Raw genomic sequence first — 15174 nt, 5'->3', positions numbered from 1 at the left:
GTTATTTGAAGTTTTCCTTCTTGGCCACGCATCAGTAGTTCTCTTATAGACGATAAGAGAAAGCACATATATATCTGAAGTGTTGCATGATGGTGCCAAGATACACAGCTAAAGTGGTGAATAGTTGTTTGCATCACCCCACAGTGAGTGAAATAACAAGTATGCAGGAAGAGCCAGGGATTGACTTGGATTGAAAAGTGGGGATTTGCTATGCTCTGAAGGTTTTATGGCATGGGTTTTCTAGGCTTCACAAACCACAGATCTTGGCCTCCTACGTCTGAACAATCCATTTTCCTCTGTCACTTCAGGCTTTTGCAACAGTATATCTGTTTAAAAAGTCAGACAGAGAAGGTTCTGTGTTGTAATCACAGTTTAATCACCAGACAAAATGCTGTCTAGCAGGGCAAATCCACCACTTTGGGACAGGATAGGATGACAGATGTTGGGGGGCTTGCAGTCCCTTTTGCATTGTCACACAGTCACACCCTTCCCCCACTTCTACCCTCTTTCTTTCCTCTGGTATATTCAATTATTTACTTGAATTAAAGTGGCAGATGTCTGCGTCATCAAGGCATTTATGTGACAGTCAAGGTTTCTAACTGTGCCTTGTGAAACAAAGGAAGGTGATAACTGGCGTAAAAGTGTGTCCTGTCTCCTGGTTACATGCAGATTTGCAGTTTGGTAGCATATCTCTGTTTAAGTAGTTTATATTCAGCATACTGAGTATATATATATATATATGTGTGTGTGTGTATATATATATATATATATATATATATATATATATATATATATATATATATATATATATATATAACAATTATTTATTTTCATCCAAGTAAATAATTGCTAAGTGGCTTAACAATGAACAAAAAACATACCTCTGAAAATGACCACAAACAATAACTACACTGAATCCAAAGAAAAACTTTGAAAGACTTTCAGAAAGCCTGTAAAACTACTGCTCAAGATCAGCTTAAAAGATTACAAGAAAGTCTGGCTGTTTGGAAGCAAAATATAAAGAGAGATGGGCCTCTCAAGACTTTTGCACAATACTGTACAGTACAAACATTATACAATACAATATGATCTCTACAATAGTTACACAATGCTTGCTCATTGACTCACAGATTAACTCCCAAAGGAAGACTAAACTACACTGAAATGCAGCTGTGGATGGGAAAGAAATGCTTTGTGAGCTGAAAGTCTCAAAGTCCTGTCAGAAGAAATGCCAACTTACAAGTCTATATTCTTGGGTACCAAATCTCATTCCCATCACATTCACTGGTATGAGCACAAGCAGAGGAACTATATGCACAGGGGGTAAGAGGAGAGAGAGCGGGCCCAATGAGCATCCATCTAAAAATAACACCCTCATTGAACTCACACACTCAAGCCTCTCTTTAATTCTCACTTCCTCTATTAATACCAAAACCCTTTATCCCGAATCATCACAGTAACATCAGCATAGACAGAAAACCGGGCCAATGTCACTGTTCGATATTATCAGAAATTATCTGCAGCATGAAGTTGTAATTTCTAATCATCCTTTCCAAATATTATACTGTAGTATTGCTACATTAGCCTAAACACCACAGTAAAATGCTGATAGCATATGAAAGTATTGGCATGCACACAAGCTTTAAACTTGCTGGATTTTATTTTGCCTTAAATGGATTGTTGAATTGCTTTATTATTTATTAATAGCCATTCTTAAAATAGTCACATGTCACACGAAAATAATTTTTTTTAGACAAAAAGAAAACTCCTTTTTTTTCCCTGAAAGGTAGGCAGTTGAGTGCTTATTGAAGTCAGTGTGTGTAATGAGTTTCCCCTGTGAGGAACAAAAACGCCTGTCTCCAGCCTCAGTTGTTGTGCTACAGATATCAGCTGAGCTTGTGACAGCGAGGAAAATTGTTACTTTGCTGTGAAATCCACAGGGGAATTTAGTGAAGTAGGCACCTCTGTGTAAATCCAGTCACATGCTAAAGTTGCTGTAATGTATATCGGGCCGTTACTTGTGCAACGTTTCGGGATTGACATCCTAAAAAAATTGCACAAGAATAAAATTACACTGATTAAAGTTAAAATAAAGACATAAAATCTTAACCGACATGAATAGTCTAGAAATCTGGCATATAAGACGTTTAAGAATCCATTAAAAAGCCTCAGTATAATGCTCCTTATAATTTAATTATAATAAATATTCAGATAATAATGAAAATTTCTGAATAAATAAACAGTATTTATCTACTTGTAATTAAATTTCACAGCCTATTATTGAAAAGTTGAACTCAGAGATTTCTTAGTGCTTTATGCTATGGAGATGCATTTGTCCACCAGAACAGATCGTTAAGACAGAACTGAAAGTGTTATAACGACATTCTGTCATCATCCAAGGAAAAGGCTGCTGAGGAGGTTATGGTGTTATGTTACTGAGTTGTGAAATTATTGCGCTGGGTTGAGGAATAATACAAACGTAGTCCATGTGATAGGCCTACCCCTCTGCTGGTGGAGGCCTCCCACTCATAAACTCTGCAGGGGGATTGCATACTCATAGAAACACGTTTCTAAGCCTCTTACACAACAACATGCACATACACACAAAACTTTCACTCACTAAGCCAACCACCCACATACACATATAAGCATGAAAACCCACTTTAACTGTTTATTGCATCAGTGCTCTTTCTCACATAGACCCCAGCTGATTCATGGAGAAATTAAAGCAAGAGGAGGGGAATGGGGAAATAATGGGGATGGGGCTGGGAGGGCTTTGAGAAGATGAATGGGTAGGGGGTGTCTGACAGCTGCTGTATACAGTTGTTATGGAAACCATTGTCTGAACTCATTAACTGGAAGGAAAATTTGGCATGAGTTAAAGGTTTTCTTTTTTTTCTTTTATTATCTTAATAGTTGTCAAAATTATACTTAGTTTGATGCATTTTAGATTTGCAATATCTAAAACATAGCAGATGTGATTTCATCTAATGAAACCGCCCAGCTATAGGCTACTGCTTAGCTGCATATACACAATGTCCAGTTGATGAAGGTAATATCAGTACTGCTTGATTAATACTGAAAGCTGAGATTTATGTCTGGAAATTGTTTATTTAAACGATATGTGGTGGGAAGCTACGACAGTATACACTATTTCATATGGTAATAGACCATGCTAAGCACTGTGCAAAAGTCTTGAGCCACCTCTCATTTCTTTACATTTTGCTTCCAAGAAGTGGTCTTGAACAATAGTTCTCCAGGCTTTTTGAAGGAGTTTTTCTTTGGAAATTAGTTGCTTTTTCACTCGTTTTGACTGCAGTCTTTGTACCTGACCATTTTCAGAGGAATAGTTTTTGTTTGTTTCTTAAGCCATTTAACGCTGACCTAATTATTCAGGTTCATTCAACCAGTTTTAATTTGTATTTTGAGGTACTTTTTTTACTAGCAGGCTGTCACAAGACCATGTAATTTGGCCACAACTCAGTAGTTGAAACTACAAAAAAAATGCCAGATGATAGACATAAAATTGTGCTTTTTCAGTACTAAAGTGCTTCCCAAAAAGCTATTATCTGAAAGCGTGTGTAGTGTAATAAACCAGAGAAAGCAAGTGGAGAGCAAATAAGTTGCAGACCTAAAAATTAATTAAAAAATAAAATATTTAGAGCAAGTGAATGGTATCTGAAAGTCATGTCAGTAGACCTGATGCAGGACATGAGCGATGAATTTGTCCGCTGAAGCCTCATCTGAAATGGTATCAGTGGAAGGATGGCTGTCCAGAAGGAGGAAGGAAGGGGAACTTACTAAACGCTATAAAAACTTTAAAGAACAGAAAAGCCCCAGGACCTGATGGTTTTTGTAGTGAATTTTATAAAGAATTTAGTGAGCTGTTAATAGACCCATTACTTAATATGTTTAATTAATTGTTCTTGCATAATAGATTACCTCAGACTCTAAGGGAAGCTAATATTTCTCTTATTTTGAAGAAGGGAAAGTGCGCAGAGTCTTGTTCCTTTTATAGACCGATAGCTCTCCTAAATGTGGACTGGAAGATACTTTCTAAAATATTAGCTACTCAACTCGAAATTCTCCTGCCTGTAATTATTAAAGAAGATCAAACAGGCTTTATAAAAGGCTCTTGACTCTCAACCAGGGATGTTCGATATAGGTTTTAAGGAATGGAAGAACAAAGGAATTCACAGACTGAGGGACTTATTCTCCGACAATGTAGTTATGCCGTTTGACCAAATGCTTGAGAAATATTCTCTCCCCAAACATGACTTTTTCTGTTACTTACAGATAAGGCATTATATCTTGCATAGTACTAACTTTAGTGAGAGTCATGAAGTCTCTCCTGTTGAAAAATTATTATTTCTAACAGAAAAAGAGGTACCTGTGAAGATATTTTATAAGGCTTTATATTCTGTACCTTCAGTGATGTCACAGAGGCTTAAAGGCACATGGGAAAGGGAGTTAGGTATAGCAATTGATGATGAAGAGTAGAAAGATGTTTGGAGTTATGCCAAATCAATCTCAGTTTGTAATCTTACCAAAGCAATACAGTTAAAAATCATACACAGAATGCATATATCTATATTTCGTAGACATCAGTATAATCCTACCCTTTCACCCATGTGCCTCAAATGCAAGACAGAAATTGGTACCCTAACTCACAGCTTCTGGTCATGTCTGAAATTGCAAGAATATTGGTCTAATGTGTTATCGGTTGTGAATTGGAGATGGACCCTCTGTCTCTCATACTGGGCCTCCCCAGCCGCGGTTAATATCCAAGAATAATAGGAGATTGTATTGTGTTCTCACCTGTGCGGCGAGGAAGAATATACTACTCCAATGGATTAATAAGAAAGCACCAACTATTAAAGGTTGGCAAAGTGTAGTGTTGGATCTAGTGCCATTGGAATGTCTTACATGTGTACTGCACTCAAAAACAGACCAATTCTTTAAGGTGTGGGAACCATACTTGAATTATGTGGAACCTGACGTCTCTAATATTATGTTACAAGGATTCTCTTGAGTGTTCAAACTGCAACGTACTACTGGGACCACAGGTCATGTACTGTATTGTATTCTCTCTTTATTTATTTTTTTAGATGGACCTGAGCTGGTGTTTTGTGCTTAGTTATCAGTCTGTTTGTTTGTTTGTTTTTGTTTTGTTTATTTGTTTTTTGTTTGTTTTTGTTTTTTATTTATTTATTGTTGGTTCTGAATTTTACACTTTATTATGTTATGTAATTATGTACTATTTGTGAAAACAGAAAAACTCATTAAAAAACTTTTTTTTTTAAAAAGGAAGGGGAACAGGGATAAAAGGCTAATGTATGGCAAATTATACAAGAAATGGACTAAAAATCAGTGTCAATCAGTCTTATTAAGTGACAAATCCAAATTTGACATGTTTGGTTCAAATCATTGTTAGTAAGGTGCAACCTTTCTATCTCATTGTGGTGGAATGAAAATATAAAGCAGAATGGAGACAGAAAAATACTTAAGTTCAGCACTTTTGTAAATATACTTACTTTCCAACTCTGAGCTAAAGGCTGTTTTACAGATTAAGGTAATAAAAATAAACTTCACTTTCCAAATTGTCATTTGGTCCCTCAAAGCAATGAACCAGTACCGAACCACTTCATCAACTGTATTGAAAATAGGATCGTTCATTCAAAGCTTCGTTTCAGCGACATCTAGTGTTGAAATATCAGCACATCGGCATCAGACAGCCATCAGTAAATTTTGCTCCTCTGTTCCTCTTGCACAGGTTCCTGGATTTTCCTGGATTTGAGCCTGAATTGAGCGTGAGAGAATTGTGCATGGTGGATCACGGTGGTGGTGATGGTGGAAGAGAGACAGAGATTAATAACAGATATGATTCAATACAGAGTGGTCTATTAACACATAGTGAGTGAGAAAGGTGACTGGAAAGGAAAAACTCAATGCATCATGGGAATCCCCCGGCAGCCTACGTCTATTGCAGCATAACTAAGGGAGGATTCAGGGTCACCTGGTCCAGCCCTAACTATATGCTTTAGCAAAAAGGAAAGTTTTAAGCCTAATCTTAAAAGTAGAGATAGTGTCTGTCTCCCGAATCCAAACTGGAAGCTGGTTCCACAGAAGAGGGGCCTGAAAACTGAAGGCTCTCCCTCCCATTCTACTTTTAAATACTCTAGGAACAACAAGTAGGCCTGCAGAGCGAGAGCGAAGTGCTCTAATAGGGTGATATGGTACTACAAGGTCATTAAGATAAGATGGGGCCTGATTATTTAAGACCTTGTATGTGAGGAGAAGGATTTTGAATTCAATTCTGGATTTAACAGGAAGCCAATGAAGGGAAGCCAAAACAGGAGAAATATGCTCTCTCTTTCTAGTCCCTGTCAGTACAGGGACTATACACTATACTGGTACATCTCCCCCATTGTTTTTTTAAACCTGGAAATCTCAGGCTCAAATTAAACTTTTTGTTGCTAATGCACAACCAAGTCCTGCAGTGGTACTTCTGAGTAAAAAAAAAACTCATAAAATATGTATGTGGGGTAATCAGGTTGTTAGTTTTTAACTGTTGCAAATCGGCAATGCCTGCCTCGAGAGTGTTAAAAACACAAACTTGATTCAAACACATTTTTCAGGCCTTGTCAGTATTAAGTTCGACCAGCCTTTCCCTTCAGAACTGCTTTAATCTCCATGGTACAGATTCAACAGAGAAACATTCATCTGAGATTTTGCTGCAGATCCAGGATCTCTGTTTCCTGTTTCACTATTTCCCAGAGGTGCCCTGTTATATGGTGACTGTGGAAGCCACCTGGTTACAGCAAACACACCTTCATGATCAGGAAACCAGTCTGAAATGACATGAGCTTTGTGACATGGTGGATCCTGCTGGAAACAGCCATCATTAGATCGATAATCTGCAGTCACAAAGGGATGGACACAGTCAGCACCAATATGTAATTAAGCTGTGGAATTCAATGGGCACTCAGCTAGCAATACAGGGTGCAAAACAACCCACACCTTTACATCACCCCCACCAGCCTAGACCGCTGATACAAGTTAGGATGGATCCATACTTTCATGTTGTTCATGCCAAATTCTGACCCTACAATCTGAATGCAGCAGAAATCAAGACTCATCATACGAGGCAACCTTTCTCTAGAATTCTGTTGACTAATTTTGGCGCCAGTGTGACTTGTAGCTTCAATTTCCTGCTTTTTAGCTGAAAGGAGTTGCATCCAGTATAGTCTACTGCTGCTGTAGCCCATCTGCGCCAAGGTTCAGTTCAAGTTTATTGTCATATTCAGAAAACATTGTAGCAACATTTACCTTTAATGAAATTCTTAGACTCGCGTTACCCAACTTTACATGAACATATAGAAAGTGTTAAAAATGTTAAGAAGAATTTAAAATTAAGGAATTTAAGGTTTGATCTGCTGGGTAAATGCGCTTATTGTATCTCATAAATTACTGTCAACAAGGCATTTTCACTCAAAGAAATGCAGCCCACAAAATATCTTTTCTTTTTAATACCATTCTTTGGAAACCACATAGATGGTTGTGTGAGGAAAATCTCAGCAGATCAGCAAATATTAAATACTAATCTGTCTGGCCCCAGCAACCACACCACATTCAAGGTCATTTAAATCACTTTTCTTTCCACATTATGATGCTCAATGTGACCTTTCCCATGTATATATGCCTATATGCATTGATTTGCTGCCATGTGATTGGTTAATTAGATAGCTGCATTAACAAGCAGTTGTACAGGTGTACCTAATGAAGATTCTGGTGAGTGCTGAATGAAAATATCTTTGTTAAAGACAAACTGCACCACGAAGGAGACAATTAAACCAAGTCAGCATTTGTACAGGCATTCAGTTTAGTTTAATCTGAAGAGAGTTCAAAGATAAGATATTAAAAAGAAAAAAGGAAGAAATTAAAAACAGAAGCAATGTTGACTTATAAAACGCCCAAGCAGAAAAGGCAGGAACATTCCCAAATGAGCAGTGTCCAAAATATCACAATATAATATGTACAACACAAAAAGAAGACAAATACATAGACAATTACTCTTAGCAAGGTGGAAAACAGTATTTACATAACAATAAATAACCAATAAATAAAATGACATTGAAACACATTAGCTGATAGATGAAATAAGCCAGGAGTTGTTCATATATATCAGGCTGATCATTTATGCTCCATATACTACAGACAGTGGTAATGCATACATAGTTCTAATAGATGCACACCAAGTCTTTTTATGTAGAAATCATAATCTTTTATCTTTTGTAATCCAAATCTTGTTTCTGATAAATTCACATTCAAGCCTGCTCCAGGCATGAATTCAATCTGAAAAGTTGACTGAATACGTAAAGGAGTTTTTCGCAAAGAAAACAGCGCTGAAGGCAGGTTTAGTTAACGTGATGTTTTGTTTCTTTTAAAAAAGGTAGCAGCTGTAAGCTAGCTCTGAATTCTCTATAAGTACAAAAGGGAAGCCAGAATGCCACCATGTCGTCAGCACATTACATCTTCACCAGGGTCTAAGACGAACGACAACTTCTGAGAGGACAGAATATAAAAAGACAAGTAAACATCTGCAAAGACACAACGCAGCCAGCTTTGCTGACGGGGGTGGGGTGGTGGTGGGGGAACACTGAGATAGTCATCAGATTCATCATTTATCTGAATAACATTTATTACATTTCATCACATTACATACAGGTAAGGATATGCAAAATTGGTTATGGTTGTAAATAGAAATAATAATTTGTCACCCCCATGTGAGCTGAAGCTAATCTTTTCATCTTAAAAGCAGCAGTGGAACAGCATCATCCAACCAGGGTTGACAATTTATTTATTCCTATTTCTATGTACCCCTATGTATCTCTGCATATGGATTTCTTCTTCTCCTTTACAGATATATATATATATATATATATATATATATATATATATATATATATATATATATATATATATATATATATATATATATACTTGTGCATTAATGGATGACAGCTCAAAAGTGAGCATTTATATCCCATAAATAAATTAGTGTAAATAAGACAGTTTCGTCTGCACAACTAAGTGGCTAACTGTACGAGTGTCAGTTTGCAGCACACAGGTGCTGTAAACTCAAAGTCTCACCTGTGCAACGTCAACAACGTGTAAATAATATGAGGACAAAACTGACATGATAGTGTACGTTATCGTCAGCTTTGTATCTGTACAGGTAAGCAACAAAAAATAAGAATACACTCAAATATAAATAGACATTTCTGTTATCATGTGTATTCCTGTCTCAGTATAGCAGTTTCTAATTGCTTTTTACCAGCTCAGATGCATTAAATGCAACTTTCTCACTTTTCAGGCTTCGATTTTAACTAGCTAAAAGTCACTCATGGAAGCAGGTCTACTCAGCGCCACAATAAAGAGAAGGAATACAAAGCTCTGTCTGACGCCAGAAACTGTTGTATTTGGTGTTGTGATAATGGTCATCCGGTGTATGACCAGTGATCACCTTTTAGTAACAGAATGGTCCTCTCTTAACAAAAAATGCCTGCCTCGTATTTTATATACAACTCAGATCATGGCTTAAATAAACTCATCCCACCTGATCATCCACTTATCTAAATCTTCCTCAAAGTAAGTCTTTCATGTTTTAGCACGATCAGCCTAGAAACCAAGCAAGGCCCTACCTCACCTGAACCTCTTTGACTCACCCTCCTTTAATCTCTTTTAGCTCGTCCTTTCCTCTTTCTCCTCCCAGAGTTCTCCTGGGGTTTCTCCTCTTTGCTCCCCATCAGCATTGCTCCGTTGGCAGCTTTGCTGAGGCCGTTGAGGGTGCCATTAGAAACAGCCTTGCCGGCTTTGGAGGAAGAGGACACGTCGCGACGTGCAGGTTGCTGGCGGCGGTAGGTTTGATAGTAGAAGTTGCCAAACAGGACGATGAAGGTGATGGCGTAGCAGATGAGGGAGTAGTGCATCCAGTGGGGGAAATCGCAGTTGACATAGAGAGACAAGGCCGTGTGACCGATGGTGACATGGAACTGAATCTGAGCCCCAAAGAGAGAACAAGAGTTATGCTTTTGCACCATATTGTGTTTTCACTGTTCTTTCATAGCAAGAAGAATGATTTTCAGTCAAATGATCCCTACAATCAATATATTTAACTTCAAAATCAGCCACCCTGGAAATCAACCTACCATCTGGATAATTGTCAGATACTTCTTCCACCACAGGTACTTTTGGATCTTAGGTCCACAGGAGGCAAGACCGTAATACAGGTACATCAGGACATGGATCATCGCATTCATATGTGCACCAAAGAATGCTGCAGTAGAAGAAACAATAAGTTTTTAATTTTGTTCTGCTTACTATAGTTGAAAAAAAATCTTAAACTGAGTTGCTTTGAACTCCTGCTGTCTGTATCCAATAAAAAGACAATAGTTGAGGGGGTGGGAGATACAAACAAGTGTAGGTCCATGGGTCCCATGAATCCAGATTAAACTATCCAAGCTACATATGACGATACTATGCTTGTGGGTTTCAGTGAAATTTGTCATCTAGCTTCCTCATCAGCGTTCAGACTCAGTTTACTCTCAGTCACAATCATCTGCTTGCAAATATACATACAGCTGCACCTGTATTTACTAATTAGCAAGTGATAGCGTGTTATCATGCTAAATACATACTGTGAACATGATAAACATTGTGCCCAATAGTAAACTTTAGCGATTAAATGCTATTACTATCAACATGTTGCCTTGTTGGCATTAGCACTTAGCTCAAAGTGCTCCTCTGCCTGTGGTATACCTTTACAGATTTGCTACCATGGCTGTTAATATGCAGATGCATATTATAAAAAAATAAGCTCAACAAAAAACAATAATGAATACATTTACCAGTAGTGAATAAAAGGTTTATAGACACGTAGCTCCACATGTTTGGTTTAGCTTCCTGAAGCATCCACCAATGGATTTGTGTCTCTTCCCAGCCCTCACCCAGTATAAACCACAAAACTACAGAGCCGGTGAAGGTTTTATCAACAGCAATGCTGATAAATTCAGCATATAGCTGATGTCTGCTGTGTTATGAGCTACTCACACTGTCCTCCTGCCACCCACTTGATGCCAATCCACCAGAGCGTGAACATGGAGCAATGATGGTAGACATGCAGGAAGGTGACCTGGTTGAATTTTTTCCTCAGGATGAAAAACACAGTGTCCAGATACTCAATGCCCTTGGAGATGAAATACCACCACAGAGCTCCTGCCACCTGACTCCCACAGAAATAAAGAAGGAGAAGAAAAAGACTGTTAACATATGAACATATATGATCAAGAGCTACATGCGCGTGAACTCTGATTTTGGAAATCTTAACCTCGACCCGAGACGGACTCACTTGTGGTTTCTGTTTCAAACTACGTCATGGAGCAACAGGAAGGAAGGTGAAACTGAACACCATTCAACTCCGGCTTGTACTTTTTTCTGATAACAGGAACATGCTTTAAATGTATGGACGCTGCTCATGTTTCTAAAAGCTCTCTGAGTGACGTGTCCCTGGCAGGCTGACTGTAATTGTCTGAACCATGGGTACAGTGGAGAATTATTAACAGGTAGGGATCTGGTTCCAAGGAAACTAATTATTATAGACACAAAAGTCTTAAGATAGTAAGTTACATAAACAGCTGAAGTCCCACTACTATATTCAGAGTTTATCTATGCAAGTGTGTGTGTGTGCACGCTCTGAACACTCACCCTGACTTCATTGGGATCATCTGAATAATCCACCGATTGACAAATGTAACTGTATCTGGCTGCTCGCGTTGCCATAAACAGCTGAAAAAACAAGAGTGTCCATTGAGTCACTGCTATCAAGCATACAGTGATAATGGCAGAGAAAAGAAGAGATGGAGTGCAGACAAGAGCATGAGTACACTGTAATTAGGTTAGTCTAAACCCAGAGGACAAAACGGCTGCTGTAACGTGTCAACTCGGGAGCACGGTTAACGCTGGAATAAGAGGACATCAGATTTAATTCACCGACTGCAGTTATTGGACGCGTGCAAGTAAACATCAAAACAATGTGACAATCTACCTCTTTAAAGATGAAGAAGTTGAGGAAGACCATGCTGAAGTTGTAGACAATAAGGGTTTTGCGGAGCTGGAAGGGCTCTCTGTTCTTCATGTATTTGGGCCCAAGCCAGAGAAAGAGGAGGTAGGAGGTGCTGATGGCGAGCGTGGGTAGGGGGTTGTCCATCAGGGGCCATTTCTCCACACGCTTGTCTGACAGAAAGATGTTTTCATAGAGTTACATAAATATTCGTAATATTTGCATTGCACTGACGCAGCGTGGGTTCAGTTTATTTTAAGAGGAGTGCTCATGCTGAGTAGTAGTGCAGATAACAGATAATATCCTGCAGGTGGATGCCCAGTGGTCAGCTTGATGGTGATACTTTGAGAGAGCATCCAAGTATATCCTGGGTTGATAAAGGGTACAGGGCCTGTTACTGGGTGTAGCAACATAAATACATACTGCGGTATATTGCAGTTCATATATAGCTACTATATGTCCTAAAGTATTGAGTAATTTGTTAACAAATTGCCAGTGATGCACTATTGTTATACTAACTCCCTCTATAATGATCACAGCAGCAAGAACCCTGCAGAGTGATACATAATATCTAAGGCTGGACACACAGGCAAGTGAATGTGCATTTACTCACTGATAAATACAACTTCTCTGATCTTAAAATATCTCACACAGATGCTCTCAGGCATGCCGGATGTTTTGAAGATATTACCTGCAATAGTGAGGGTCCATTTGTAGAACTCTATGGTGTCGTTGATTAAATGTGTGACGATCTCCATGGCTGGGGTAGTTAACCTGAAAGAAAACAGACAACCATTTAATAAACAGAGCTAAATTCACTGAGGTTGAGTGGTGTCATTATGTAGAAGAGCAATAACAGGGAAAAGACATCTTAATAATGGCAATAATTTTATTTTAACACCAATCCTCAGAAAAGTAGTCCAATAAATAGATCAATAGGCCAACGGGAGGTCAGTTATATGATAGGAGTTTGGTGCTCCATGAGGCCTTGATAGTTGGGCAATAGGCTTCATTGCGCACAAAAGCTGGGAACACAGGCTGGTAGAGCGCATGTGTCAGCAGATTTTTGGTTTGAACACGACCAACAGCCAACCTGGTGACTCTTCTAACGAGAAGATGCCTTACATACTTTTACAATGAAATGCCTCATCTCCTGTAAAGAGAGCCAGGATGAATTACTCTGACTGTGGATTGCACATTCAGACGCAGGGTGTGATTTAACGCTCCTAAAAAGGTGCACCACCCCCTACCTCCCCCTCCTCCCCTTTCTCTCTCAGGCCCGGAGCGGATCAAGCGATGCTGCAGCATCTGCCATATTCCTGCACGCGCTCTACACAAAAACCGATCAGAGAATAAAACTATAATTGCAATATAAATGGAAATTAAGATTCGTATTTAATACGCATATCTCTAAAAGCTTTATTGCATGCGTTTTAAAAAGCCCACTCTGTGTCACGGGTTTGCTTTCTGCGGCATGCAATCCCGGCCTTCAACCACGGGCTGCACGAGCAGTCTTATTGTCAGCCTGATCTCTCAAAAACTCACAGCTGATTGTATCTATGCGCCATTAAAATAACGCTTTCCACAAAACACATGATCTGACACTCAACGTCTGCATACATCGCACAGTAGGCCACAATAGCGACATTTGTCTCGCCTTCACCTCCGCGCGGATGAGGATGCTCGTTTCCTTACCGTGTCGGTGCTTTAAAAGAAAATCCCTCTATTTTTACATTCAGTGCAAGGTCACGCGATGCGCGTTAATCCGACCTCCAATCTCCCGATAGACTTTTATGTGGCCTGATGAATTGTTTCGTTATTTGGTGTGAAACAGACGGGCCGCTGAATGAACGGCAATGGCACGAAATTCTCGTTAAGGGACCATACTAGCCTCCACTGCGCGTCTGCTTCTATGAATACCAACAACACGAGCGTAAATCCAAACAGTTATTATGTTGTACTTCCGGTTATATTTCAAAAATAATAAGATTTTGCTCCCAACTGATTGCCCCCCCACCCCCACCCCCACCCCCAATGATCATATATTATTATAATAATATTATATGATATTAATGATACTACTACTACTACTACTAATAATAATAATAATAATAATAATAATAATAATAATAATAATAATAATAATAATAATAGTTTCGTCTTGATGCATTCTCAATCATCCAGGTAAGTAAATCTCCAAAAGTTGATTCTGTTCATCTGGACGTAGCGTTCCCATGAAGTTCCCATTAAGATTAAGGAACTGACCCCCCAGCCCACTGTTCCTTCGGTGGGCTGGTTTCAGTCATTATGCAAGTGTACTGATTATAAGATTGGGAAAACCTACAGTCAGCTAGGACTGAAGAAGTAACTTGGATGAGTGACGAAACGTTTCTCCCACTGAAAACGCTACGCCCAGATGAACAGAATCAACTTTTGGAGAATAATAATAATAATAATAATAATAATTATTATTATTATTATTATTATTATTATTATTATTATTATTATTATTATTATTATTATTTGGTTTGTTGTTTTTCTCTTTTTCTTTTCTTTTTTCACCTTTTTAATAGCACACTTTGGGCTTTTATTGGAAAGGACTTTCCCTTTATTTCCGGTTAGGTTTACGGTCTCCTTCGTGCAGCTTGACTCAACCCCGCTCCTTTGCTGCCACTTGTCGGTGGATGAGGGAAGGATGCTTTGCACATGCGCACAAATTGAGACGGATGCAGCAACAAGCGCTTCATCAGCTTTAGTCAAGTCAGCCGGACACAAGCAGAGTCAGACAGGAAGAGCGGTACCCTTCGCAGAAATTTCATTGAAATACACTCATTGAAAGTGTCGCATCATAGGGCATTAAAGAGTTGTATAAACGCCATTAATGATACAAATTAAGAGATATGATTGCAGTTTAGGGCGCTGTTCATTACGAGTACATTCATTCATATAGAAAAATTCTGACACTAATAAAAAGATTAATGCTAATTAACGTTTATGAACTGTATATCTCCATGAGATCGTCCACATACTCTAAGTGATGTCGGTAAAACCAG

At 38.6% G+C, this 15174-nt stretch overlaps 1 protein-coding gene across 1 annotated transcript; it reads right to left on the bottom strand.

Moving 5' to 3' along the window:
• Positions 1–7858: 7858 nt before the first annotated feature.
• On the bottom strand, positions 7859–14053 carry elovl4a (ELOVL fatty acid elongase 4a). Its single transcript, XM_006794916.3, has 7 exons — positions 13817–14053; positions 12813–12895; positions 12107–12294; positions 11767–11847; positions 11113–11284; positions 10212–10339; positions 7859–10061 (listed from the first exon to the last, which is right to left on the bottom strand). Exons 2-7 carry the CDS (start codon positions 12877–12879, stop codon positions 9735–9737), a joined length of 963 nt encoding a protein of 320 aa, XP_006794979.1. The 5' UTR covers positions 12880–12895; positions 13817–14053; the 3' UTR covers positions 7859–9734.
• Positions 14054–15174: the final 1121 nt, after the last annotated feature.

This window comes from Neolamprologus brichardi, chromosome 11, assembly GCF_056152115.1.
Source record: "Neolamprologus brichardi isolate AB-2024 chromosome 11, ASM5615211v1, whole genome shotgun sequence".
In the NCBI taxonomy this organism is placed as follows: Eukaryota; Metazoa; Chordata; class Actinopteri; order Cichliformes; family Cichlidae; genus Neolamprologus; species Neolamprologus brichardi.
The sequence above is the reverse complement of the archived record's forward strand: the minus strand, read 5'-3'. Positions and strand labels throughout refer to the sequence as shown.